The 27,370-nt window shown below is 42.4% G+C and overlaps 1 protein-coding gene across 2 annotated transcripts; it reads left to right on the forward strand.

Moving 5' to 3' along the window:
• Window positions 1-344: 344 nt before the first annotated feature.
• Window positions 345-15,793, forward strand: LOC140735957 (troponin C, skeletal muscle-like). Of its 2 annotated transcripts, none has more exons than XM_073061579.1 (6): window positions 345-446; window positions 7,894-7,951; window positions 11,276-11,419; window positions 13,580-13,694; window positions 15,025-15,161; window positions 15,336-15,793. In XM_073061579.1, the coding sequence occupies exons 1-6, from the start codon at window positions 444-446 to the stop codon at window positions 15,365-15,367; spliced, it is 489 nt and encodes a 162-aa protein (XP_072917680.1). In that variant the 5' UTR covers window positions 345-443; the 3' UTR covers window positions 15,368-15,793. The 2 variants fall into 2 exon arrangements, with proteins under 2 accessions (XP_072917680.1, XP_072917681.1); XM_073061580.1 differs by lacking the exon at window positions 345-446 and adding an exon at window positions 2,740-2,839.
• The last annotated feature ends 11,577 nt before the right edge of the window (window positions 15,794-27,370 follow it).

Consider the following 27,370-nt stretch of genomic DNA (forward strand, 5'->3'; position numbering starts at 1 on the left):
ACCAAGAGTGAATTTATACTGTTAACTGATGATGCGAAGGATATGTTATAAAACAATGCGAAGAAAACAGTGAAGATGAAATAAAACAACGTTTAACTGGCTTCAAATAGTCAGCGAATTGAATGGTTCTTCAAATCACAGTCACATACCTGAGATGCCCCGGAATTTGGACTGAATCAGGCACGTTATATATCTTTTTCGGCTAGTGACCTCCCTCATTTGGTTGTTAAGAGAGGACACGTGTCAGAGTGGGAATCTCACTATTGGCTTTTCAGAAAGCAAGGTCACAGATCCTGAAATCTCACTGGGTATTCGGCTAATTAAAGAAAAAGGGCAGGTTAAAAGCTGAGGACAAAAAAAGTCTTGCTTTCGAGTGGGGAGTTGTGGAGGAGAGGAGTTTCATTTTTACGTGAGTTTCTGTGCCGTCCAAATAAACCAGGACAATGGTAAGCAAAAGTCATTAAATTAATATTTCCAGTCTATTGTTTCATTTATTACAGCATCATGCTGAACTCATCCAGATTGTATGGAAATCGCTCCTGTGGTGTATATAATAATATACAGTTATCAATATATATTTTAAATAGAGAAAGATAGTAACTATGCACAAATCTAAATATTCAAATATTTTTAATATATCATGGCGGACGGTCAGAAACTACAATAAAAGATAATTATCAGTAGAAAATAATTATTCAGCATTCAAGTTAAACAAGCAGCCGGAAAGGAATTTAGCGGCAACAAACGGTGATGGTCGCCCAGCGCTTACCACAACACGGAGAAGGTAGTGTTACCTGCAGCCAGGTTCCGTAGAACCGTCGGATGGCGTAATAGCAGAAAGTCGACGTCTGATTTTTCAGCAAAGTAGCTTTGATTTTTTTTAAACGAAAAGTAAATTTTGACATTTCAAGTATGCATGTTGTAGGATGTTTTTTTTTCATTTTCAAATCATTTTACCATTGACAAATTTAAGCGGTATAGCCAGCATGCATTAGAAAGAAATTTATTTCAATGTTTTCTCAACAATTTGATAGCTACAAAAGAAACGCTACCAGAGAAAACAAAGACTTTAACTCAGCACAGCCTCCCAAATCAGCACTGCTACTTTCAAAGCCCTATCAGTATGATAACATTAAAATAATAAAAAAGTAAACGATTTTCCCATGTTTGCTGTGATTCTCACTGGGAGCTCCAGCCGATCTGCTGTACATGGAAGAGCAACCGAAACAGAGAAAAAGTCTAAGATTCGCGTTATAAATAGCGTGAAACGGACGGCGCCTTCACTTACGAGGCACATTCCTATGGCTAAAGTTCCTGAGCTAAGAGAGTTGCTCATTTGGGAGCTTCGAGTTTTCCGCCTTCTCCTCCTTTAAAGGGCTAGAAGATTTCGAAATGTTCGCAGAAAAAGCGCGAGTGGTAGAACCCGTCTGTGTTGTAGACACGTTGCATTTCAACAGCACAATTCCAAAAAAAAAAGACCACCTGGTTATAATTTTATTCCATCCTCCAGAATCATATTAAACACTCCTGAGTAATTATGACAAAATTATATGCTGATACTCTGCTGAGAACATCGACAAACATTCTCATTGATTGAAAGAAAAGTAAGTATACAAACAAATAGCATTTGTCTTATTGACTGGATAAAACCTCAGACTTAGGCTATGTTAAATGAAGACTGATTTAACTGGTTATTAAAATAACGGTGGTGTGTATCAAATAAAACGTGTAGCATTATCAGTCTGTCGGCACACCACATGTATCCAAACTTGCTGATCACTTCAAACTGCAGGCTCTCCCCTGATTAATTTAAACCTGCAATGGAGGGGTTTTCCCTATATGGCGTGGATTAATTCTTCCAGTTAAAAATATCCGATATATTCTTGCCTTGCGGGACCGTCCTGTTGCGGCATGAAATCTGCCTTTGTGATATCTACTGCCACCCAGTGAATCTTCAGACTCAGAATCTAGTCCGAGTTATTGGATTATTGATATTGCTATAGAACTGAAACAGTCATGTAACTGTTATTAAATCATTTTCTTTGATCCACCGTTGAGTGTGCTGCCATGCAATATAATATGGCATCCGTGTTAACATAATCAAAAAAAAATGCTGGAGAAACTCAGCAGGTCAGTCAGCATCTATTGGAGAGGAATAAAGAGCCGACGTTTCCAGCCGAGACACTTCATCCCGAAACGTCGACTGTTTATTCCTTTCCATAGAGGCTAAGTTTCTGCAACATTTTGTGTGCTCTACTCTGGATTTCCAACATCTACAGATATCTTGTGTTTGTGGCATCCATGTACCGCAGAGAATCATAAAGCGCAGATACAGGCCATTCGGCCCACCTTACCCATGCGGGCTATCAAGGTCATTTATCAAATACTATGCTTCTTGTGAACAAAGTGCCCAATCTGGACGAGTGAAATGTTGTTACTAGGACATGGTGAGATACCTAAAACCAAACTCACTCCCACCAACACGTCTGTACTCTCCCCAAAACTACCTCCGGTGATGTTATTACAGGAAAAAAATCGAGAAATGTGTACTTCTAGCATCGCACATAATCTGGCCAGTTTACGGGGGAGGTTAAATTTGCTTCTAAATCTGCATCTTTTATATAGTTGCGGTGTGATCCGGATGTTCTCCGTTTCACACTTTGCTTCCTGCATCTTTTCTGCGTACTCAGCAGAATAACCCTCTTACCCCAAGCTGATTTGCTGTTGGAGAAAGCCGACGTCGGCTAGTTTACTGAGGTAAATTTACAGACCAAGTGACATTAATATTGTTGCTGCTGCCGAAGTCAGGAGTAGAGGCTGTCAAAAAATAAAAGCCGAGGTAAGAAATTACTTTCTTCGTCTTTCCCCAACATATTTACGGCAAAACGAAGGGTTGGAATAAATAGCTTGGAAGGACTTTATGTCAATGATTATTGACGAAATGTGCACCTTTACTTTTCTGCAACGCTCTTGAACATAACAGTAAGCCAAATCGTCCCGGGCATAACTTCACTGCTTAGAAGCAACCTGAAGGATGGAGAAGCCTCGGGATTTATCTGCCGAGTTCACAGGTGTTCATCGGACGTGTTTTTTTTTCTCGTGCGTGTAAAATGTATGTTGCGCAAAGTGACTGGTGAGAGGCTGAAACTGAACATTTTATGTTTATTTCAAGTGGATTGCAAACTTGAAATTCATGTTAAAGAAATGTTGTTTTGTTTGGTGTTATTATTGGCAATGTGAAGATGTGATTTAATATACAGACAGCTGATAAATTTTGATTAGTTCACCCACCTCCAAATTATTTCCTTCATTCCTGTTTTCTTGGCATTGGGATTTATCCACTTCTCCAACGCATTACTGATTTTGTGTAGCGCTCTCAATGCATATTTTTTTTTGCTTCGAGAAAAGTACTCAGGGGCAGAGGAAGTGAAATGGTTAATCAATATTGAAGTGCAGATCAGTTTATTTGGAATGAAGATTTAGGCTTTGGGCTGAATTTGCCACGTCCGGTGCCTGTATACTGATCATGTAAAGCCTTCATCCTTTCCTTTATCTCTTACTAAATGCTCAGCTTATGAAACTTGCCACATCTCTCTTTGGTTTTGAAGGTGATGTGTTTATTTTCTTAGACTGGGCTTGCTGCTGTGGGGAGTCAGTGGGTTATTGTGGGACCGGTTAAATCATACTGAGGGGTTGTTGTCACCACGCATGCCAAAGGAAAGGGCATTTCAAAACGTAAAAATAAAACGGAACATTAAGAGAGCATCATTTGTCAAAAATTTAGAAAGAGGATCAGATCCAAATGAACAACTAAGGTAAGATGTGATTGAACAGCGTTGTTGTAATCATAGTTGTCAACTTACCAGGGACCATCATTGACTAAAAATTCAATGGATCATCCCTGTTACTAACACTTTTAACCATATTCTACTCTGAGTGATTCATTTCCTGACTTACCAAAGTTACATGAAGACATTTCAGAAAGATGACAGAATGTTGTTCATTTGTCTGGATCACTGAGAAACCTGATGCTCCCAGGGGTAAAAGCATTTACCACATGAGACATCTCAGATTCCACATACAATGTAATGGGAAAACTTGCAAAGGCTTCTCCAAAATGCACATTTTTAAAATCAACTCAGCAGACAGATCTGTGAATTGAATATGTATTGTGGCTCCTTCATCTCTTGAAGTGTCAGATCCTGGAATTAGAATACATTTAGGCACTAGATACCATCTTCTCAATGACAATTTGAGAAAGACATTAAATGCTATTGTTTTCATATTCATGTTTCATATTTCATGTTTTAATGAAATTCAGATTGCTAAAAACTGATATAATAAAAATACGATTTCAGATGTTGGACTACCTTTATCTTTTTCGGATGGCTTGGCATGCAATTCAACAAGGACTAAAACACCATTATATTCCATGATGCGGATTTTGCATTGGAAAAAGGCCAAATGTAATAAAAGAAGCAGGAGCTGACTGTCCTCAGGAGTTTCTGAAGGGAGCATCTGTAAAAGGCTACAAGAAGGGCTGCAATGTCTTGAGCTAAATTTAGTCACAAGATTTTAAGACTCTACTGCTAGAACTACCATTTATAGAAGCAGAGACTCCTTGGCTGTGGCAAATACTGGACTAAGATTGGGCAGTGATCTAGTGGATCATGGTATTTACTGCCATGTATTGAATTATCATAGCAGTAAGAACACTGTCAGGGCAATAAATTGCAGGCGTGTGATTGTATTGAATTTGGTGCGTTCAAATAAACCTGGTGTTGTGTATGTCTTGTAAAAGAGAATCTCACTTTTGGATAACGTGTGCAATATATATTCAAAATTTACCAGCCAGAGAAATTAACTGTAGAAAGTTTCAGGATCATTGCGTGACATTCATCTTCCCAGCTTGGGGTGATACTTCTAATTTATGTTGTACGTGGGTTCAACAAACAGTTAATCATCTATAGTGAACAAGGAATTAAAATAATTGACAAAGGAAGAAGTTGGAGATGATAGAGCACAGCCACCCTAGATTAAAATCATTTGTTCTGTGTAAATGGCTTGATTTTTTTTTAATTGAAGAGGCAACAATGATGGCTCATGAAATGAACTGCAGTTGATGGCATCTACATAGTTTCAGAAGTCATTCAATAAAGACATATGCAACAGACTGGTTGGCAAAACTGAGTCCTGTGGAATTAAGAATATTGAATAGATTCAGAGACAGAAAGCAAAGAATAGTGCTAAATTGTTGTTTCCCAGACTAGAAGATGGCGGACAGAAAATGTTTCCTAGGGATTTATTTTGGCTGCTCTGATTTTCACATGTATATTATTAGCTTAGGAATGAGGATGCAGAGTAAAACTTCAAAATTTGCAGATGGCACAAAGGTTAGAAGAGTGGTATACATGGATAAGGATACTAGTGTTCTGGAAAGGGGCATAGAGAGAGTGGAAAGTTTGAGGTGATACACTTTGACAGACAGAATAAAGAGTGTCAATATATTCTGAATGTTCTGTAACAGAACAGGAAAATAGGGCAATGTGCATGACTTTTTGAAAGTACCAGAGAAAGTTTGTTGTGTGGCCGATTTTTTATATGGAGTCTGAGAGTCATGCATCAAAGGACTAAAGCACTGAAGTTACACTCAGTGGCCATGTTATTAGGTACACCAGCTTGTTAATGCAGATATCTATCAGCCAAGCATGTGGCAGCAACTCAATGCATAAAAACATGCAGGCATGGCCAAGAGGTCCAGTTGCTGTTGTTCAAACCAAACATCAGAATGGGGAAGAAATGTGATGTGAGTGACTTTGACCCTGAAACGATTATCAGTGCCAGAAAAGCTGGTTTGACTGTCTCAGAAATTGCTGATCTCCTGTGATTTCCACATACAACAGTCTCTAGAGTTTACAGAGAATGGTGTGAGAAACAAAAAAAAAACCAGCGAGTGCCTTGTTTGTGAGAGAAGTCAGAGGAGAATGGTCAGACAGGTTCAAACTGATAGGAAGGTGACAGTAACCATGGGTGCAGAAGAGCATCTCTGAATGCACAACATGTCAAACCTTGAAGTGCATGGGCTACAGCAGCAGAAGACCATGAACAAACACTCAATGGCCACTTTATAAGGTATCTAATATTGTGGCAGCTGAATGTACTGCATATTGAATATGCATGTTATTTGGTTACGTCGCAGCTGGACAACTGTGCCTAAAATGGACACCTATGATGTAGGGAATGTACTGGAATGGTCTGGGAACAAGTAGTTTCAACTACTGGAAACACTAAGTAGGTCTGGCAGCAGCTGTGGAAAGAGAAACTGAGTTAATGCTTCCAATTCCTAGTTCTGATGAAGGATCTTCAAACTGTAATGTTGGTTGTTTCACCTTCCATAGTTGCTGCCCAAACTGCTCAGTGTTTCCAGCATTATCATTTGTACTTTTAAATTTGCAGTTTCTGTTGGCAGCCATTAGATTAGGCTGGAGAGGTTCAAGATTCCAGTTTATTTATCATGTGTACATTGAAACATACAATGAAATGTGGCATTTGCTTTAACAACCACTACACCCGAGGGAATGCTGGAGGCAGCCCATAAATCTCATCACTCATTCCAGTGCCAACATCACCTGCCCACAATGCTTGGCAAGACACAACAAGCAACAAAATGCCAACAGCAACAAAACAAGCCTGACTCCTGCCTCCCCCTGATGCACATACACAGTCCTTTAACCCAGGACAGGCTGGGCTTGTTTTGTTTGAGGTAAGAAAGGTGAAGAAAGGTTTGATAGAGGTGTATGAGATCATAACTGGTTTAAACAGGGCAAATACAAGAATGTTGTTCCCATTAGAAACAGTTAATTGATTAGATCATGGCTGACAGAATAGAGTTAAAAATTCACAAAAAGTTATCACTTCCATAAAAAGGAAACCCAATATGGAAGGGAGATATGCACCGACCATGATCTAGTTGAAAGGTGGATCTGCTTTGAACTTGAAAGGTTGAAGTTTTGCTCTATCAATGGAGCTGAAATTTAAAACAATAAAAACAGTAATTCAAACAACACATCAGCTCCCTTCAGCAGCTGAAAAAGTTAAAGACTTGTTGAATATTTTGGGTGGACTTCAGAAGATGAACTTCTGCAGCCACTTGCTGTGAAGAGAATCATGACTTAATAACAAAATAATCTTTGCTACTGGATAAACACAGGAACAGGTGCAGGAGATCACCTCCTGTTTGATGTTAAGTCTGGCTTCATGCAGCCACTTTTTGTATCAAAACAGAAAGTGAAAAGGCACCAGTCACTGAATCCAAAAGTCAACATTAACACTTGGTGCATATTGGAACCTCTTGTGCTGAGGAGTAGAACTTTCTTGGTCCTGGAGTTACTTAGCACAGAAACAGGTCCTCTGGCCCATTGAGTCTGCTCTGATTATCAACCATACACATAAACCAATCCTACATTAATCCGATTCTTTCCCTTTTCCCATTCTTGCCAACTCCCTTCAGATTGACTCGCCTACGCACTTGGGACAATTTACAGCCACCAACTTGCTGGTATTTGGGGTATGAGGGGAAACTGGAGCACTGAGAGGAAACACACCCAATTCACAGTGACAGCATGCAAACTGCACACAGACAGCACCCAAGGTCAGGATTAAGCCCGGATCCCTCACTTGGAGGCCGTGCCTGCAATAGCTGTGCCACTAAAACTTTTTTGAAACCCCAGGGTGGTATCAGTAGATACATCTAAAGGGAAAAAATGGTTCAATAATGATGTGCAGATTTGTTTTTATTTTACTTGGAAGCTCACTCTGCAGATCATTCCAAGCTCAGAATACAATGTGGTTGTGTGTACCTCATGTTACTAAAACAGTTCTCTTCTCTTTCAGCCAATGACAGAACAACAAGCAGATGCGAGGTCTTACCTCAGCGAGGAAATGATCGCTGGTGAGTGGAAGATAAAATACAGTTGACTAATTATTATAGCAGCAAATTGAATATATGACCACACTTTCAAGTTGGAAGCTGGTATTCCAGCACATCATTGTAGTTGAAATTAGTGCACAAGCCTTTCATTTCTTTTGGGTAGTTTTCTCACCTCTATTAGAAAGTTGTGGGTTTATATTTCATCTCAAAACAGTGCTGAAAGAAAGCTGCTCTGTAGTGAGGGGGGTGGGAACAGTTGAGGGAAAAATGCCTTTGGGATGGGACCCTAGCTGGCACAAAAATTCAGATCTGCAGCAAGTTGTAAATGTAAGTCAGTTTAATGTGTGTGTCATATTTGATCATGTGTGTATAATGTCAGTTTGTGTTCAGCCCAAGAATCTTGAATAAGCCAGACACACTTCTAGAGCTCTATGTATTTCCTTTGTAATACTGCATGGGAACTCACAGATATACAGCAAACATTGGCACAAGGAAGGAAAAAGAAGGAATACAATCCACTTGAAATAATGAGGGTAATCAGTAGCTGTACACTCATGTTGGTAGAGGTGAGTCACTTTTACATTAACCTGTATATTCAAAGCAAATAAGCAGGTGCATGCATGTAAATATTAAATTTCAGTCTATGAGTTTGTTTAGCTAAACTTGGCAAGTATTGAAATGGTGACAGTGCAAGATTGCAGCTTAGAATCAATTTTGTTATATTGAGCCATTGAGTCAGGATAAAACTTGAGCGTCCTTCAGTTCTTAAACAAAAGGATGAGAAATGTTTCTCAGGGAAACAATTGAGGCAATAAAAGCCAATAAAGGAGAAACTTGGGTGTCCCTGTAGTCAGTTTGCAGCCATGCTTAAAACTGTATATATGCCAATACCAGCAATAATAGAAAACCTATGGTTTCTAAAATGAGGGCTAAGGTCAATGTCCAGTATGTTAATAGAGCTGCTGGATGATCAGCTCTGTATATAAAGAGGTGAAGGAAATATTTTGGTGATACACTGAAAATGCAAGACCAAGTACAATGTGTTGTCATTTGGTACAGTTAGCTACTATAATCGGCAAATTCACCATTTAGAGTAGTTAACTAAACAAAAAATTTCTCTAAAGGAAAGAGAGGCTCAAAAATTGAACGCTAATTGTCAAGTTGTATCTAGTGTGACCACATTGAAACCACTGCTAGTTGAGGTGATTTATTGAAAGTTTGATATACTGCCATTATAGGAATATGAAGCCCACATACACATTAGGCTGAACATCCCGCCATTCTAGTGCAAACCCCTACTGAAGGCCCGTACAATGCACTGAAAGTAGAGGGAAGGCTCTTGGTGGAAACAACACAGTGACTGTCCAACACCCACTGTTGTGGTGCTCAAAGCAAACAGCATTATGTGGCAATACAGACATTTTAAGGTAAACCTCAACCAAGCCACAATGACCAATACCTTTTGAGTCCTGAAGAAGATTCTTGGCTTGAAACACCGATTGTTTATTCCTCTCCATAGAAGATGCCTGACTTGTTGAGTTCCTTCACCACTTTGTGTGTGTGAACCAAGTATCCTTTGCCCCCATATCAGAATCTGTACTGAATTGTCAGAAGCCAAGGTATTTACTGAGTTGGACCTGTCCCAGAAAGTCAACACACATTACAAGCAGTACTTATTCATTAAGATGCAACATGACTCCATATACTATGATTTCCACATTTTTGTAGCTATTACAGATAAAATTTCAGTTCCAAATTAGTGTTTGTTGTACATGCATATTCACTCTGTATCCCTTTCGGTGACAGTAGATCACACATCCAGTTAACAAATCTGTTAGTTATGTCTAATGTTCTCTCCCCCTCCCAGCCTACACTAGTATCATTATGTTTACCTTTGCCAAGAAGTTTTACATTAATTAAAATTTTTGTTAATTTATATTTGTTACATATACAAGATACTGTGCTGATATTGCAAAAGAATCTAATTTTTATGACAGTTATACCGTGTGTATATGCCTGCAACAATAAACGAAGTTTTCCTTGATCTTGAAGTAGTCAGTGTACAATACTGATTTTATGCTTAATTTGTTATACAAGATATCCTGCTAATAGTCTGTCTGAATAATACACTAATTAATCCTCACATAAAAATGTCAACTCCACCAGAGGTGCAATAATAATCCAATTCCCAATTCCCTATTCCCTATTCCAACTCCAAATTCCAAATTCCAAATTCCAATTCTAATTCTTCATCTACTTTTACAGGGAGCCCACTAATTGATTTCTATAGATATTTCAGAAACATATTTAATACAGGGAAGTGAGAAGTCATACACTTGGGAAAGATGGATCTAAAGACAGTTTATTACCTTACTGGGAAAAGAGTGAAGTGCAGAAAAATCTGAGAATTGAGTGGGGTTCTAGACTTGCAGGTTGAGAAGCAAAAGTGAAAATTAAAAAATATTTTCCTCCCAATTTAATAACTACAAATATTTCCAGTGCTTTAATTTTTAATAAATATTTTAATTTATCTTTCTAAATATTTACTTAAAATCTAATCAATTTTATTTTTCTCCCTGGGTGTCTGTAAAATGAATTCAAATACCTGTGGAGGCTGGAGACAAAGGCTCACTTTGTCTTCCGTCAGAGCGTGTCCTGGGTTTCTTAGAGACAGGGTCACTGCACCAGCACTTGTTGAATTATGGCAACCACGTGGACCATACAATCCCACTTGAGTGTTGTAGGAGACTGAAAGGTAAAGCGTAAGCATGCAGGAGCTGTGTGAATAATAATGTTGGTCACACTTGAGATACTAGAGGCCATTTAAGCATAAATTAAGGTAACAGCAGATAACCAGTGGTGGCGGTGTGGTAGTATGGGGAAGGCTTGCAGAGAGCGGGAGAAAAAACAGGCATTAAAATAAAATGTGTGACAGGAATTAATAAGATTTGGAATTGTCTAGCTGCCGATTATTAGAAAACATGTCACATCTCTGACTTGCATTGATCTGCTTTTTCCCTAATCAGTGCAGAGTAGTACACTTCACTTTCCATGAATAACAACCTGGTTGCCCACAAGCTTGTTAAACCTCAGGTGGCAACAGTCCTACATAAAACCTGAATAGAAGATAAAGGAAACTGGTTGTACTGACTGGTCTGTTGTTGTGCTCCAGAAAAGCACTCCCTTTCCTCAAACTGTATGCGAAATATTATGCAAGGATGTGCATTCATAGATAAATACACATATTGGAAGTAGTCCAGATGAGATTCAGTAGGTTAATTCATGGGATAAGAAGAATTAGAAAGTAAATGATGTGACACTAATTATTTGCAATTCGTTCTGTAGAGTTTAAGGCTGCATTCGACATGTTTGATGCTGATGGTGGTGGTGATATCAGCACCAAAGAGTTGGGACAGGTGATGAAAATCCTGGGGCAAAACCCCACCAGAGAAGAACTGGATGCCATCATTGAGGAAGTGGATGAAGATGGTAAGAAAGCTTTTGTCGATAGTGTGGTGAACTACATATACCTGTCTGGACTGCTCCTGTGGCTCCTCCCACAGACCCCTGCTGACTGCTCCTGTGGCTCCTCCCACAGACACCTGTATAAAGGTGATTGAGGCCTGAGCCCGGCCCCATTCTCCAGGATGTAGTGTTGTTCATTCTTCCAGTCAATAAAATTGATGCGACGGCAGCCAAACTGGTAGGGTGGTCCCAGTGACAGACTTCCTGGGAAAAGAGAATAGGCGTTCGTGAGGGGTGGCATTGGTGGACGTACATAACAGGGAGCGGATAGAGTGGAGTGCCTCAGGGAGGACCTCCTGCCATCGAGAGACTGGCAACCCTTTTGACTGAAGGGCTAAAAGTGTGGCCTTCCACACTGTGGCATTCTCCCTCTCCACCTGTCCATTCCCCTGGGGATTGTAACTCGTGGTTCGACTAGTAGCAATGCCCCTAGCTAGCAGGTACCGGCGCAGCTCGTCACTCATAAAGGAGGACCCTCTATCACTGTGGATATAGCAGGGATATCCGAACAGAGTGAAGAGCTGGCGCAGGGCTTTTATGACGGACGTGGTAGTGGTGTCGGGGCAGGGAATGGCAAAGGGGAATCGCGAGTACTCGTCAATAATATTGAGAAAATAGACATTGCGGTCGGTGGAGGGAAGGGGGCCCTTAAAGTCAACACTCAGTCGCTCAAAAGGGCGGGTGGCCTTGACAAGTTGCGCCGTGTCAGGACGGTAGAAGTGCGGTTTGCACTCAGCGCAGATTTGGCAGTTCCTGGTCATCGTCCTGATGTCCTCCAGGGAGTACGGCAGGTTCCGGGCTTTAACGAAATGGTAAAATCGGGTGACCCCCGGATGGCAAAGATGTGCATGAAGGGCATACAGTTGGTCGAGCTGTGCGCTAGCACACGTTCCCCGGGATAGGGCATCAGGGGGCTCATTAAGTCTGCCAGGCCGGTACAGGATATCATAATTGTAGGTGGAGAGTTCTATTCTCCACCGCAAAATTTTATCATTTTTGATTTTGCCCCGCTGTTGGTTGCTGAACATGAATGCAACCGAGCGCTGGTCGGTCAGCAAGGTGAACCTTTTGCATGCTAACCCCCAGTATGCCTATGTGGTCTTGCCTGATGGGCGGGAGGACACGGTCTCTGTCCGTGACCTGGCGCCCGCAGGAGCAGCAGACCACTACCCCGTACACTCCACGGTAACTATGAACCCTGTACCCGAGGTGACACCGCGCACACCGTGCCCCACACAGACTCCTCACGACGCTCATGTACCAGGCATCTCGTACGCGTATATTCCGGGTGCCTCGCACACACGTGAGGGATCCCTGACACCTCCAGTTCGGCCAGAACCCGTGCAATCACCACCTCTGGCACCTGTGCAATCACAGCCGGAGCTACGTAGATCGCAGCAACAGATTCGACCACCTGATAGACTTAACCTGTAAATATGCTTGTAAGAAACTTCGCCACCTGGGGACTCTTTTTAAAACAAAGGGGGGGGGGTGAATGTGGTGAACTACATATACCTGTCTGGACTGCTCCTATGGCTCCTCCCACAGACCCCTGTATAAAGGCGATTGAGGCCCGAGCCTGGCCTCATTCTCCAGGATGTAGTGTTGTTCATTCTTCCAGTCAATAAAAGCCGATATCTCGCTTCTTACGTCTCAGAGTGAGTTATTGATGGTGCATCAGATAGCAATCTCAAATAGGTGGTGGGTTCTCAAATGTTGGTGGTTAACAGTGAAGCAAACTGTTATGATTTACTGTCCCCATTTAGAACAAAGACATAGAACATTATATCACAGTACAAGCCCTTTGGCCCACGATGTTGTGCCGACACTTTAATCCAATCCAAGAACTATCTAACACTTCCTTCCCACATAGCCCTTCATTTTCTTTCATCTATGAGCCTATTTAAGCATCTTTTCAGTTCCCCTATCACCACTCCTGGCCATGTATTCCATGCACCCACAATACTCTGTGTAAAAAAACTTACCACTGACAACTCCTCAATATATTCCTCCAATCACCTTAAAATGATGCCCTCTCATATCAGCCATTTCCACTCTGGGAAAAAGTTTCTGGCTGTCTACGTAATCTATGCCTCTTATCATCTTGTACACGATGTATCTCAGGAAGCGGCACCATTGACTTTGAAGAGTTCTTGGTGATGATGGTGCGCCAGATGAAAGAGGAGGCAAAAGGAAAATCTGAAGAAGAGTTGGCAGAGTTCTTTCGCATATTTGATAAGTGAGTTTGACTTGTGATGACCTTCATGGTTAAAAATGAATCCTAAACTTGACAGAATATTTCTTTCTGTGACAGTCCATATTTTCAGTCAGAGAAGCAATAAGTCTTTATCACTTCTCTAACCAAGAAGAGCAATTTAAGATATTGGCTTGTGATCACTAGCAGAAAAGTAAGTTTCATAATTTCATGCAGGAACATTATAAGGAACTGAGAGAGAGCTGTTGCACAGTGTGGAGTTCCCAGGGCCATGTATAATCCCACATTTCCATTACTTTGAATTACTGATTTAGACAGGTTTAGAATCAAGTTGAAAATGAGGCAATAGTGCTAAAAAGAGCCTTTTTAAAGACCTTCATATTATCAAAAAGTTGAACAGAATGAAGCAGGAATACTGACCATAACCAGTGGGGACTGGATTGCCAGGGTTCAGGAACAGCCAATGTTTTGGGTATTGAAGGCTAGTTGTCTCTGATATCTTGCATGACCAGAAAAGCATATGCTGTGTCAGACAGTTGGGAGACCTAATAAATATTCTCATATTTTCTCATAACACATCCAATATTTTATGATATTATATTGAATTTTATTTTTGGGCATATTCATGTATCCATTAATAACAACCATGCACGTTGAAGATGAAGGGAATGGTTGTTGTGTACTGTCAGAATAGAAGGCATAATATTTTAGGATAATCAATTTGAGTAACTTGCAACATGTTTCAGCAAATATATACATGTATAGAAGTAAATCTATCATTCCTAGAGCTCACCATTGCTGGAGAATTCTAATGAAAATTCCTAGGTTAATTGTCGGCTCAATAGTTGAAAGTATTAGTAAGCTTAACCACTGACCCCATTTTCACTATGTTATGTGACTACAAGAAGGCAGGCTAAACAAATGTTGGTCTTTTTTCATATATTAAATCCCAAGGCAAACTACATTGGTTGAAACCATCTCCAATTAAATGATACTCTGCCTTTTGATTGCTTTTTCCATAGTGCGTGACCTTACATATTCTTACGTTAAACTCCATTTGCTAGTTTTCACCTACTCATCCAATATTTCTATATCCTGTTACAACATCTAAGTATCCTCATAACAGCATGCCCTACTACTTATTTTAATGTCTTTGGAAAATTGGAATACATAGACTTTATTGGTCACTATCTAATGATAATTAAGTGAGAAGCAAGAATGGCTCTTGGGCCACTCTACTAGTTACATAAATACTTTAGGTCTGTGTAAACAAACCATTTATTCTGACACTATTTTCTGTAACTGTTTTCCAATCCATGAAACACACTTCTCTGAATGTTTACCTGGTGCACAGGAATGCTGATGGTTTCATTGAACGGGATGAGCTTTGGGTCTTAATTAAAGACTCTGGAGAAGAGATCACAGAAGAGGAAATTGATGAACTCATGAGGGAGGGTGACAAAAACAACGATGGCAAACTAGACTTTGATGGTTTGTATACAAGTCCAAAAGTGAATAAAATATTGGTTGAAATATTTAACTTTTAGCCATGTCAATGAAGCTAAACTCAATCAAACTTCTTTTCTTTCCTTTCCTTTCCTTTCCTTTCCTTTCCTTTCCTTTCCTTTCCTTTCCTTTCCTTTCTTTCTTTTTCTTTCATTTCAGAATGGGTGAAATTGATGGAAAATGTCCAGTAAATGAACAACATTCCTCAACAACCATCAGTGTCTCATTTCTTCAGAAACCTTTTAAAATATCATCTTCCATCTCCTGCTCTACAAAAACTATTACTTTTGGCTTTTGGCTCAGCCTCTCTTCAAGATCACATTTAAATAAATTAGAACACATAGCTTACTGTACAGTATCTTGTGCCACATGTCTCATGCTCTACTGTAGCTAACTGATCATCAGACATTTGAAAGGAATGTGATTGCTGCATCCAATGCAAAATTAGACATATTTGACCTATACTCTGAAATTGCTAGCACTGTCGCTACAATTCACTCCTGCAGAGGAAGAAGCAACATTCTATGTATGAAACTCTTAATGATTTTGCCAGCAGTCTAGAACACAGTACCATATATTCCAAACCTTTTCCCAATAAAATTAATGTCATTTTTTCAGCCAGTTGTTATTGCAATTATTGAGTGCCTGACTTGCTTAAAAATGTCCTGATTATTATTTTTAATTATCAACAGACTCCAATTGCAACTTTCCAGAGGTTCTCCCTGATCTGCCTTTATATTTCACAGATGATAGAACACTTCACTGGTATTTGTAAAAATTTACTCAGCTCCTTGTTGGAACGATTAGGCCTATCAATTTAAATTTAAAGTAAGAAAAATATGGTGTCTCCAAAGTTGCACTGAAAATAAGACCATAAGATATAGGAGCAGGATTAAGCAATTCGTCCCATCGAGTCTGCTCTGCTATTCCATCATGGCTGATTTATTATCCCTCTCAACACCATTCTCTTGCCTTTTTGCCATAACCTTTGATGCCCTTGCGATCAAGGACCTATCAACCTTCAATGACTTGGCTGCCACAGATACTGAAATTCCCCACCTTCTGAAATTCCTCATCTCTGTTTTAAAGGGACATCTGCTAGTCTGAAGCTGTGCCCTCTGGTCTGAGACTCCCCCACTATAGGAATCATCCTCCCCATGTCCACTCTATCTAGGCCTTAAGATGTTCAGAAGGAAGTTCTAAATATGGATATATTTACTACGATTGAGTTTGCCTGTAGCGGGCAGTTTTATAGATGCCAAATGTTGGCATGTCTGACCTTCTGCTCCATTGATAGACTCTTCACTAACTCCATCTCTTACTGGAGTATTGATGTGTTAAGATACTAATCCACATGCAAAATGCCAGAGCTGACTGGCTTAAGAAATACAGTCTCATTCAACTATAAAAGGTGTGATGCAAGTTGCATATTTATTTTATTTTAATTATTTGCTATCATTTTAAGTTGATTTCTAATTAAAAGTTTTTTGGATTTATGAACTAACTTTATTCTTTCCTTAAATTTATTTGAATATTTTTTATCCTGAGACATTTAAAAATAATTCCAAAGTCATTGTTAGCAGGGTGTTCAGAGGGCAAGACCTCAGCATATACTATCTGAAGCCTGCTCCAAGTTAAAAGCTCTGGGGGAATGCCTCTGAGAGTTACCTCCATTCCCTATATCTTAAAGGGATCTGTGAGTGGTGACTTTGGTTGTTAGGTGGATTCATGGTGATATGGTATACACAAGACTTAGCAAAAAAAGGTAATAGTTAAATTCTATTTCTCTCTATTACTGGAAAATCCTTGTGACATGTCTGGGACAATTAATAACTCCTAGTCATTATCCACCTGAAAGACAAACTTCAACAGCTTGGTTTATTCTAGTACCAATTCTTGCAGAGTCATTGCAGAGAACTGCTACATTCATTCATGTACAATTCAGCAACATCTACTGATGTAAGTTAGAGTTTACAGGAAATGGTGCATTAATAACTTAAGAGTTTAAAAAACTTATTCACTCTGTCCCTTGGTTAGTGTACCTTGTGAAGAGTTATTCTTCATATTCTGTGTTGGGTGGTAAGTCAAATGTTCTTGTTTCTAATCATCATCCTTAGGCTCATTATTCTTAGAGTTGCATTCAAATAGAAGCAGGGTGACAAGATAAGAGGCTTGTCCTTTAAGCATGACTGATGTTTATTGTTGAGGTAAATATATGAAAATGGGAATTTATCTTCTCATCAATGAGATATGGATGGCAGTGGCAATGCCAGAACTTGGTGCTCATCCTTAATTGTGCTGAGAAGGTAGTAAAGAGCCATTTTCTTGAACCAGTTTAGTCCTGTTGATAAAAGTAATCAAGTAGTGATTTGGTTATTGTTCTAGTACTTAGATCCAACAATGATAAAATAAAATTGATAAATTTCCAAGTCAAGATGGCTTTTGGCTTGGGAACGGATGGGATATGGTAGGAAGCTGAAAATGATGGTGTTCCCATATACCTTACTGTCTTTGTTATATCTGGTGATAGAGTCCTGGGTTTAGCAGGTATTTTGAAGATACTTTACATCTTGTAGATAATGCCAAGACTTTGAGGAATAAAAAAAAACATTTTCTGGAGAAAACCCAGCCTTAAAATTAGCCTTGTAACTGAAGCGTTTATGTGTTTGGTCTCATGAGCATAAGAAATTAGAGCAGGAAAAAGATACTCACCTGCGCCTCTTCCCCTTTGTCCATGTTCCATCATTCAATAAGATCATGGCTGCTTAATTACCTTAATAAGTATGTTCCTGGCATCATATTGCTATATTCTTTGATTCTTTTAATATAAAATAAATCTATCCATCAAAGGTTTAAATGCAATTATTGACTGAGTCTCTGTATCCCTCCAAGACAGAAAAGCCCAATGATTTGCAATCTTTTAAAAACAGAATTTTTTCTTTTAGCACTAAATGGCCTATCCCATATTTTGAAATTACAATCCTAGTTTAAGACCATTCTGAGACCCTGCTGTTACAAGAGTCAACCCTTGTAATAATGATCACTGAGGCACAGAGAATCTGAATTTACCGACAAGTAACTTTTATTGTCTCAACTATGAAAAGCACATGGATTCACAAACTAACTACCTGTGTACACTCCACTGGGATTACCTGACCCTCCATGAACTCTTTATCAGGGAAGAGAGTTTACACTGGCCAGGCATTCCTCGTGGTACTGATCTCCACGTGTCCATGGGATTCTCCTTATCCGTGCTGGTTGGTCTCTGGTTGCTGGAGAGTTATCGCCCTTATGTATTTGGAGCTCCTGACTCTATTTATAGTGTTCCTCATCAGTTGAACTGGTGGATCTCCATCTCATTGGCTCAAGGTCACTAACCTACCTGGGTCACCTTCTTACTGGCTCTAGTCCAGGGCTACAACCAACAATGTTTCATGTTTCTGTCCAACCCAGCCTCGTGTATTTGCATCTTTCAACTCTGACTGGTCCAAACCAGCTAAATGAGGCAACCCAGACAATGTCTAATGAGATTACAGGTTGCATATTTGGTAGTTCTGGCATTTTACATTATAAGTCACTACTCATCTGAGAATGGTCTTAGGTTTAGAGGGGCATTACCTGAAGCTCCTTGTGTCCACATCCAATTGCTCTGATTAGGTTACCCCTGTCCTTGTTTAATCAAATCCATTAATTGTAGACTGCAGCTTGTTCTGGCCAACATCTCTCCTCTTGATCCTAAGATAAATATCTTTGGATCAAGAGGAGAGAGATGTTGGCCAGAACAAGCTCCTCCTCTCATTCAGTTGACTTCCCACAGGACTGCCATGGAACCGCAGTAGGTGTGCAACACTTATATTTTATAAATAAGATTAACAATTATTACTAAATTCACTCACTTTATACTGACAATCATTTCTGCAGATTCATGAAAGCATTACCCTCTACTTTTTCCATTATTTCAGCCTTCTATCTTCTCAATTGATATACATCGATTAATACAATTATCAGGGTGCATAAAATTAGTATTACGGCAGCATGTGATACTATTCTCACCCATGGATGTATTTGAACATTTATCCCCCAATTCCAAAACTTACTCCAAAAGCCTGGGTCACTCAATATTTTATTTGCCTTACTAGCGTGTGTTTTAATTACTTCAGTGCGTTTAGTCCATTGATGGATGATCTCCCTGGCCTCCTCCATGACACATGTCCAGTCTGCGGTCAAGTGAAGAATTGGTGGCAACTCAGTAACGACATAGTCCCACAGATATTCATCTGCATCAGTGCGTTGGATCTTGAAGTTTTCCTTCATTACTGTGTCTCCTACTGGCTGAGGCAAAATTCATCCTCCAAAGACCAGATCTAAAGTCACACTTCCTATGGTGACATTGTGACTTTCCAAAGAGTATTGTTCCTATCCCTTGCTATAACCTGTGGCGTTGTTGCTACATAATATGTCTGTCTCACCAATGCATATTGTAAAAAGACTGATTATTCACAGGAAAATAGACAATGAACAATTTTAATAAGTACTGAAACCACAATTTGTAAGCTTCTGTTTTGTCATTTCTTCTAGACAAGATCTGTGGTCTCCCCCTTGATGGCATCTTGATAAATCCATCTCTTTCCCAGTGCTATGCATAACAATAGCATGTGTTGGTGGGTTACTTAAGGATATCCATGTACTCTCATGATATTTACTGACATTGTGAACCCTTTTCAAAGGATAGTTTGAATTATTTTCATGTCGGGGAATGTGGAACTACTCCAACATAAAACCTTCCTTGACCATTATCACAGGTACCCAGTACTCTGTTGGTTACTGTAAAGCTTCTAATACGACACAATGGCACCCTTTCTCTGACCTTTTCTTTTAGATGCTCATCTGAGATCCAATTTGTAGATCAATTTGTAATAGATTAGTGCCAAACATGGCAAGCAACCAACTAACATATGTAGCACAGATCTCAGTTTTGTGCATTTCCCTAGACATGAGGTCTATGCGGTCAATAATCAGATTTGTTGAATCTTCAACAGGCTTCAGAAATTTAACCGCATCCAGTTACCTGGGATGCATCTTGACTAGTCTGATTAGTTTGTACCTGATCTTGATCATTTTCTCCAGTAACATCCCTTGTTTTCTGCTGGAGTGACTGTATCTGGTTTTCAAATTCTGGTATATCTAGGGTGTTGAGCATTGCTACCCCTGATGCATAACCTACTCCCACTATTCCAATAGTCCTATTTTCCTTCTATTTTTGATTGGCTTAAAATCACTCTTGCTGGAGAAGTAAATAATCATTTTGTTGTAGGTGAACACCATTCTGGCTCCACTATTTTAGTTAGATTGAAGATCACCTACCCATGGTACCCTGGCATCAAGGTGACAAGTTCCCTTGTATCTTCTAACACTAATCCTGCCCCATCGGTATTATGCTGGGTCTCACTACATGTAGGCTCTGGTGTAGTTTCCATCACTTGTGGGCTTGGAGTAGAGATTTTTCTTATAGTTTTGAAAACCTGGAAAGGGCCTGGGCCCTGACAAAAACTCTTCTTCTGGTCCTTTAGTGCCTTCCCCATTCTACTCTCCCTGTGTACTATATTCTCCTGTGGGCAGTTTATAATGATGGAAGCAACCCTTGAGAAATGTAAGGGGGGGGGGAACCACCACCCCAGTCAATATACCTCTTGTGTAGATCACTGCCCCACTCAATATTCACATGAGTGTGATCCCACAGAACTGTAATCCTATCATGGCCATCATTGCCTGAAGGCTGCTCAATAATTGGACCTACAGACTAACTTATGATTATTCCCTCTGGGATACTGAATAATGTCAGCTTTAGAATTTTATTGCATAGGAACTGTACCTTTGTACCTTCTGGAATACCTAGGGTTTTGTCCTTGCACATTGATGCACCATCAATAACACTCTCTGAGATGTGAAGTCGAGATATCGGCTTTTATTGACTAGAAGAAAGAACAAGCAGTAGTTGACCACCATACTACATCCTGGAGAATGAGGGCCAGGCTCAGGCCTCAATCGCCTTTATACAGGGGTCTGTGGGAGGAGCCACAGGAGCAGTCCAGACAGGTATATGTAGTTCACCACATTCACCCCCCCCCCCTTTGTTTTAAAAGAGAGTCCCCATGGGGCGAAGTTTCTTACAAGTATATTTACAGGTTAAGTCTATCAGGTGATCGAATCTGTCGCTGCGATCTACGTAGCACCAGCTGTGATTGCACAGATGCCGGTGGTGATTGCACCGGAGACGGTAGTTGTGCTGGTTCCGGAAGGAACCTAACTGGAAGTGTCAGCCCACTAGGCGTCAGTGATCCCTCACGCGTGTGCGAGGCGCCTGGTATATGCACGTACGAGACACCCGGTATAGGAGTGTCGTGAGGAGTCTGTGTAGGGCTCGGTGTGCGCGGTGTCACCTCGGGTACAGGGTTCATAGTTACCGTGGAGTGTTCGGGGTAGTGGTCTGCTGCTCCTGCGGGCGCCAGGTCTCGGACGGAGACCGTGTCCTCCCGCCCATCAGGTAAGACCACGTAAGCATACTGGGGGTTCGCATGTACAAGGTGAACCCTCTCGACCAGCAGGGAGTATTTATTGCTCCTCACATGTTTCCAGAGCAGCACTGGCCCTGGGGATGTCAGCCAAGCTGGTAGGGTGGTCCCAGTGGCAGACTTCCTGGGAAAAGAGAATAGGCGCTGGTGAGGGGTGGCATTGGTGGACGTACATAACAGAGAGAGGATAGAGTGGAGTGCCTCGGGGAGGACCTCCTGCCATCGAGAGACCAGCAACCCTTTTGACTTAAGGGCTAAAAGTGTGGCCTTCCACACTGTGGCATTCTCCCTCTCCACCTGTCCATTTCCCTGGGGATTATAACTCGTGGTCCGACTAGTAGCAATGCCCCTAGCCAACAGGTACTGGTGCAGCTCGTCACTCATAAAGGAGGACCCTCTATCACTGTGGGTATAGCAGGGATATCCGAACAGAGTGAAGAGCTGGCGCAGGGCTTTTATGACGGACTTGGTAGTGGTGTCGGGGCAGGGGATGGCAAAGGGGAACCGCGAGTACTCGTCGATAATATTGAGAAAGTAGACATTGCGATCGGTGGAGGGAAGGGGGCCCTTAAAGTGTACGTTCAGTAGCTCAAAGGGGCGGGTGGCCTTGATAAGTTGCGCCTTTTCAGGACGGTAGAAGTGCGGTTTGCACTCAGCGCAGACTTGGCAGTCCCTGGTCATCATCCTGATGTCCTCAAGGGAGTATGGCAGGTTCCGGGCTTTCACAAAATGGTAAAATTGGGTGACCCCTGGATGGCAAAGATGTGCATGGAGGGCGTATAGCTGGTTGAGCTGTGCGCTGGCACACGTTCCCCGGGATAGGGCATCAAGGGGCTCATTGAGCCTTCCAGGCCGGTACAGGATATCATAGTTGTAGGTGGAGAGTTTTATTCTCCACCACAAAATTTTATCATTTTTGATTTTGCCCCGCTGTTGGTTGCTGAACATGAACGCAACCGAGCGCTGGTCGGTCAGCAAGGTGAACCTTTTGCCGGCAAGATAGTGCCTCCAGTGCCTAATAGCTTCCACTATGGCCTGGGCTTCTTTCTCCACCGCGGAGTGCTGAATCTCAGGGCCTTGAAGGGTACGAGAAAAGAATGCTACTGGCCTGCCTGCCTGATTGAGGGTAGCAGCCAGCGTGAAATCGGAGGCGTCACTCTCTACTTGGAAGGGAATGGTCTCATCCACCACATGCATCGTTGCTTTGGCAATGTCCCCTTTAATGCGGCTGAAGGCCGCGCAGGCCTCAGCAGAGAGGGGAAAAGTGGTAGACTTGACCAGGGGGCGGGCCTTGTCTGCGTAATGGGGGACCCATTGGGCGTAATAGGAAAAGAAGCCCAGGCACCGTCTGAGGGCTTTGAGAGTGGTGGGAAGAGGGAGCTCTAACAGGGGGCGCATACGGTCGGGATCAGGGCCAATGACCCCGTTTTCCACGACATACCCAAGGATAGCGAGTCGGGTGGTTCTGAACACACACTGGTCCCTATTACAAGTAAGGCTCAGGGCTTTGGCCACTTGGAAAAATCATTGGAGGTTAGCATTGTGATCCGACCACAGATGGTGATGTTATCCGGATATGGAAATGTGGCCTTCAGTTGGCACTGGTCCACCATCCGGTCCATTTCCCTCTGGAAGACCGAGACACCATTTGTGACACCGAATGGGACGCGCAGGAAGTGATAGAGCCTACCGCCTGCCTCGAAGGCGGTGTAGGGGCAGTCCTCTGGGCGGATGGGGAGCTGGTGATAAGCGGATTTCAGATCTATTGTCGAGTACACCTTGTACTGAGCTATCTGGTTGACCATATCCACGATGCGGGGTAGGGGGTACGCGTCAAGCTGCGTGAACCTATTGATGGTTTGACTATAGTCCACGACCATCCTATTTTTCTGCCCGGTCCGAACAACGACCACCTGGGCCTTCCAAGGGCTTGTGCTTGGGTCAATGTTCCCCTCCCTGAGCAGCCGCTGCACCTCTGACTGAATGAAGGCCCTGTCCCCCGCGCTGTACCTCCTGCTTTTAGTTGCCACAGGTTTACAGTCGGGGGTCAGGTTGGCGAACAGCGGTGGGGGAGGGATCTTGAGGGTGGAGAGGCTGCAAGTGGTGTCAGTGGCGCAGCTGTCGGCATGGTGCTGGGTGGGATGTGTGGTTCGGTGTGTGTGTGTGGTCAGTAGCGGGGTATATGGCGAAGTCCCACAAAACTGAGGATTCCTGACAGTGAGTGGTGGGAGGGGCCCGTCATATGCCATAGTCACACTTTCGAGGTGGCTCTGGAAGTCCAGCCCCAATAGCACAGGCGCGCACAGTTGAGGCGTGACCAGTAGCGCAAAGTTCCGATATTCTGTGCCCTGCAGCACCAATGTCGCTACACAACCCACCCGGATGTCTGTGGAATACGACCCAGAAGCCAAGGTGACCCTCTGGCTTACCGGTTGTGTCACAAGTCCGCAGTGTTGCACTGTGTCCGGATCAATAAAACTCTCAGTGCTGCCCGTGTCAAACAGGCAGCTAGTCCTGTGCCCCTCCACCAGGATGTCCATCATTGACCTTGCAAGCTGGTGTGGGGCGCTTTGGTCGAGGGTTACGGTGGCCAGAGTTGAACCGCCGTCTTGGTGCCCGGTAAGCACCGGTGGGTAGGGGGCGGGGCATGTTGGCGCCGACAAAGATGGCCGCCCCCATCCAGGCATGCAAGATGGCAGCCCCCATGCCTCGCATGAGGCGGGCAGGCAAGATGGCGGCCCCCATGCCTCACAAGCAGCGCTGCCCGACCCCGCTCGTGGTTTAGACTTACAGACCTTGGCGAAATGGCCCTTCTTCCCGCAGCTGGAGAAGGTCGCTTCTCAGGCCGGGCAGCGTTTTCGGGGGTGCTTTTCGAGTCCGCAGAAGTAACACTGTGCGGGCTTGCGACTGGCAGCAGCTGTGGTCGGGTTCGGGGAGTTCGTGGAATCGCAACTGGCAGCAGCGTTGGCGAATTCGCTCGCAGGAACCGGCGGTGGCGGGGTCTGAGGTGTCCACGGAACCGGCGGGGGATCGTGCGGCTGGACAGCGTCAGCGTTGTGCAGAGCAGCCTCCAGCGTGTCGGCCGTCTCGATCACCGAGCGTAAGGTAAGATCGGCATTTTCCAGCAGCTGCTGGCGCAAGTACACTGATCTGATTCCTGTAACAAAGGCGTCTCATATGAGGAGCTCCGCATGCTGTTCCGCCGTGAGTGATTTGCAATCGCACGTCCGCACGAGTGTCTGTAGGGCTCGGGGAAACTCGGCTCTCGACTCTCCAGGCCGCTGCCATCGCGTAGCTTAGTGATGTCTTGCGTAGACGGTGTTCACCGGCCGCAGGTACTGTCTTTTGAGGGCGTCCAGTGCCCCTTCGTAGGTCGGCAGGCCTCTGATAAGTGAGTAAACTTTCGGGGTGACCCTCGAGAGGAGAATTCGGTGCATAACAGCGGGTTCAGTTGCACTAACCTCCTCCAAGTATGATTAGAAGCATGCAAGCCAGAGTTCAAAGGCAAGAGCTTGCTTCAGGGGCTTGGGGGTCCAAATCCAATCTTTCCAGACGTAAAACGCTTTCCATGTTTTAAAACTTCCAGTCAATAAAATTGATGCACCATCAATAACTCTCTCTGAGACGTGAAGTCGAGATATCGGCTTTTATTGACTGGAAGAAAGAACAAGCAGTAGTTGTCCACCATACTACATCCTGGAGACTGAGGGCTGGGCTCAGGCCTCAATCGCCTTTATACCGGGGTCTGTGGGAGGAGCCGCAGGAGCAGTCAGCAGGAGGCGTGTCCAGACAGGTATATGTAGTTCACTACACACATAAAGCCAATATACTACCAATTTTGAGTCCTCCATTTCTCTTTCGTAAGCCTCTATTACCCATGTCCATTGAGAAGATTTGTATTTGTTCACTGAGTGTTTTCCAAGCAAAACATCACTCTTGACAAATGTGTAATGGCTATAATAGCTCTGGAGCAAGACTGACCATGGCCCCAGTCATGGTTAATTCCATCGCAAGGAAATACATTATTCTCTTCATGTTGAATTAAACACAAGGGTAATTTCTGCTCTTTTTCCAGTTTAAATATTAATTTATTTTAAGTCCATATTTTCTATTTGTTTTTCTAGATCATCCAATCTGGACTCCCAATTGTCCTCGGACTCAAGGTGTCCATTTTTTCTCACCCAATCTTGTTTCGGGATAGGAGAGACAAGCACTGGCATATTTTCCTTTTCCTTTGGTTTTTTGACAAAAATCCACTGGTTCTCAGGATGAAGGAATTGAACATCACCCCATTGAGATGGCCTGTTCCCATCTTCTTGAACAGTTGTTCCATCCTCGACTCCCAAATCAATGCTATTGTGTAGATCAATAGTTATGTGCTGATGGTGACAACATTCCTGTTTCTCCCCCACCAATTTCAGCTGGTTGATATGGTAGCACTCACTGGAGAAGTCAGTACTTTGTTTACTGAAAGACTTGCTCGGTCTATAATTTCATAGGGCCCTGCAAACTCTCAATTTAAAAATGAGGTGGGTTGGTGTATTCTAATCATCACTCTTCGTCTTGGGCTGATTCTATGGGACTGACTTTTGAGTCAAAGTAGGTTTTACTCTGTTGCTTATTCTTTCCTATTTGGTGGGCTGCCACATAAGTGGGCTCTTTTACTGTTTCTACCAATTGTTGTACCCACTTTTCTGACACAATTCCGTTGATTTCAGGTTCTGTCAAATGTAATCCACCAATCCTCTCATGTCCCTTTCAGTCATGAGCTCATAAGGAATGTAATTTGTTGAAGATGCCACTGTATTCCTTATTATCATCAGTTTAAAAGGCAAAACTACCTGCCACGTCGTTGCACCATTTTTGCAATTGTAATTTTTTGTGTTTGATTCATTCTTTTCACAATTTCATATGACTGTGGTCTATAGAGTATATGAAATCTCCGCTTGATCCCTAAAAGTAGCATGACAGCCTGCAATATCTGGGCTGTGAAATGTCTGCTTTGATGTGATTCGATACTCTGGGGTAGTCCCCAGTGAGTGAACGTCCTTTCCAATAAAATTTTTGCAGCGGCCTCTACTGTGTTTATCTGAGCTGGGAAAACTTTCACCTACTTTGTAAAGGTATCTACTACTATCAGAATATATTTGTACCCTCTTGGGGTGGATGGGAAGAAGACCAACATAATCTTTCTGCAAATTAGTCCAAGGCCCATACACTGGTCTGGTGTGTCGAAAGGCTCCCTTCTTTACATTTCTGTCAGGATTATATTGTGCAGAGATAAAGCAATTTTTGACATAATGCTCTCCATCGTCCTTCACCTTAGGCCACCAGCCCACTTCCTTGATCTTTTCCAGGGTGCTTTTGCACCCCTGGTGCTCCCATAGATCATGGTACCAATGGATCATCTGGTTTTTCCTCCCTCTGGAACCACAAGCTTTCCTTCATGAAGGACAACTCCATCTTTGACAAACACTGCCTTTTGCACTTTGTATATTTCAGAACTTTTGCCTTCTGTCAATGTTTTATTATTTTTTAAATCTTTCTTCTGCTCCTCTGTTAAATCCATTTCTTATGTTGTTTCTTCTACCTCCCAATCTCCCCAATCTGTGGCTGCCATTC

This window comes from Hemitrygon akajei, chromosome 11 (genome assembly GCF_048418815.1).
Source record: "Hemitrygon akajei chromosome 11, sHemAka1.3, whole genome shotgun sequence".
Classification (NCBI taxonomy): domain Eukaryota; kingdom Metazoa; phylum Chordata; class Chondrichthyes; order Myliobatiformes; family Dasyatidae; genus Hemitrygon; species Hemitrygon akajei.

Coding starts and splice junctions, on each gene's coding strand:
- LOC140735957 (XM_073061579.1), top strand. Junction 7,952..11,275: donor CAGCGAGGAAATGATCGCTG/GTGAGTGGAAGA, acceptor TTCGTTCTGTAG/AGTTTAAGGCTGCATTCGAC. Junction 15,162..15,335: donor TGGCAAACTAGACTTTGATG/GTTTGTATACAA, acceptor CTTTCATTTCAG/AATGGGTGAAATTGATGGAA.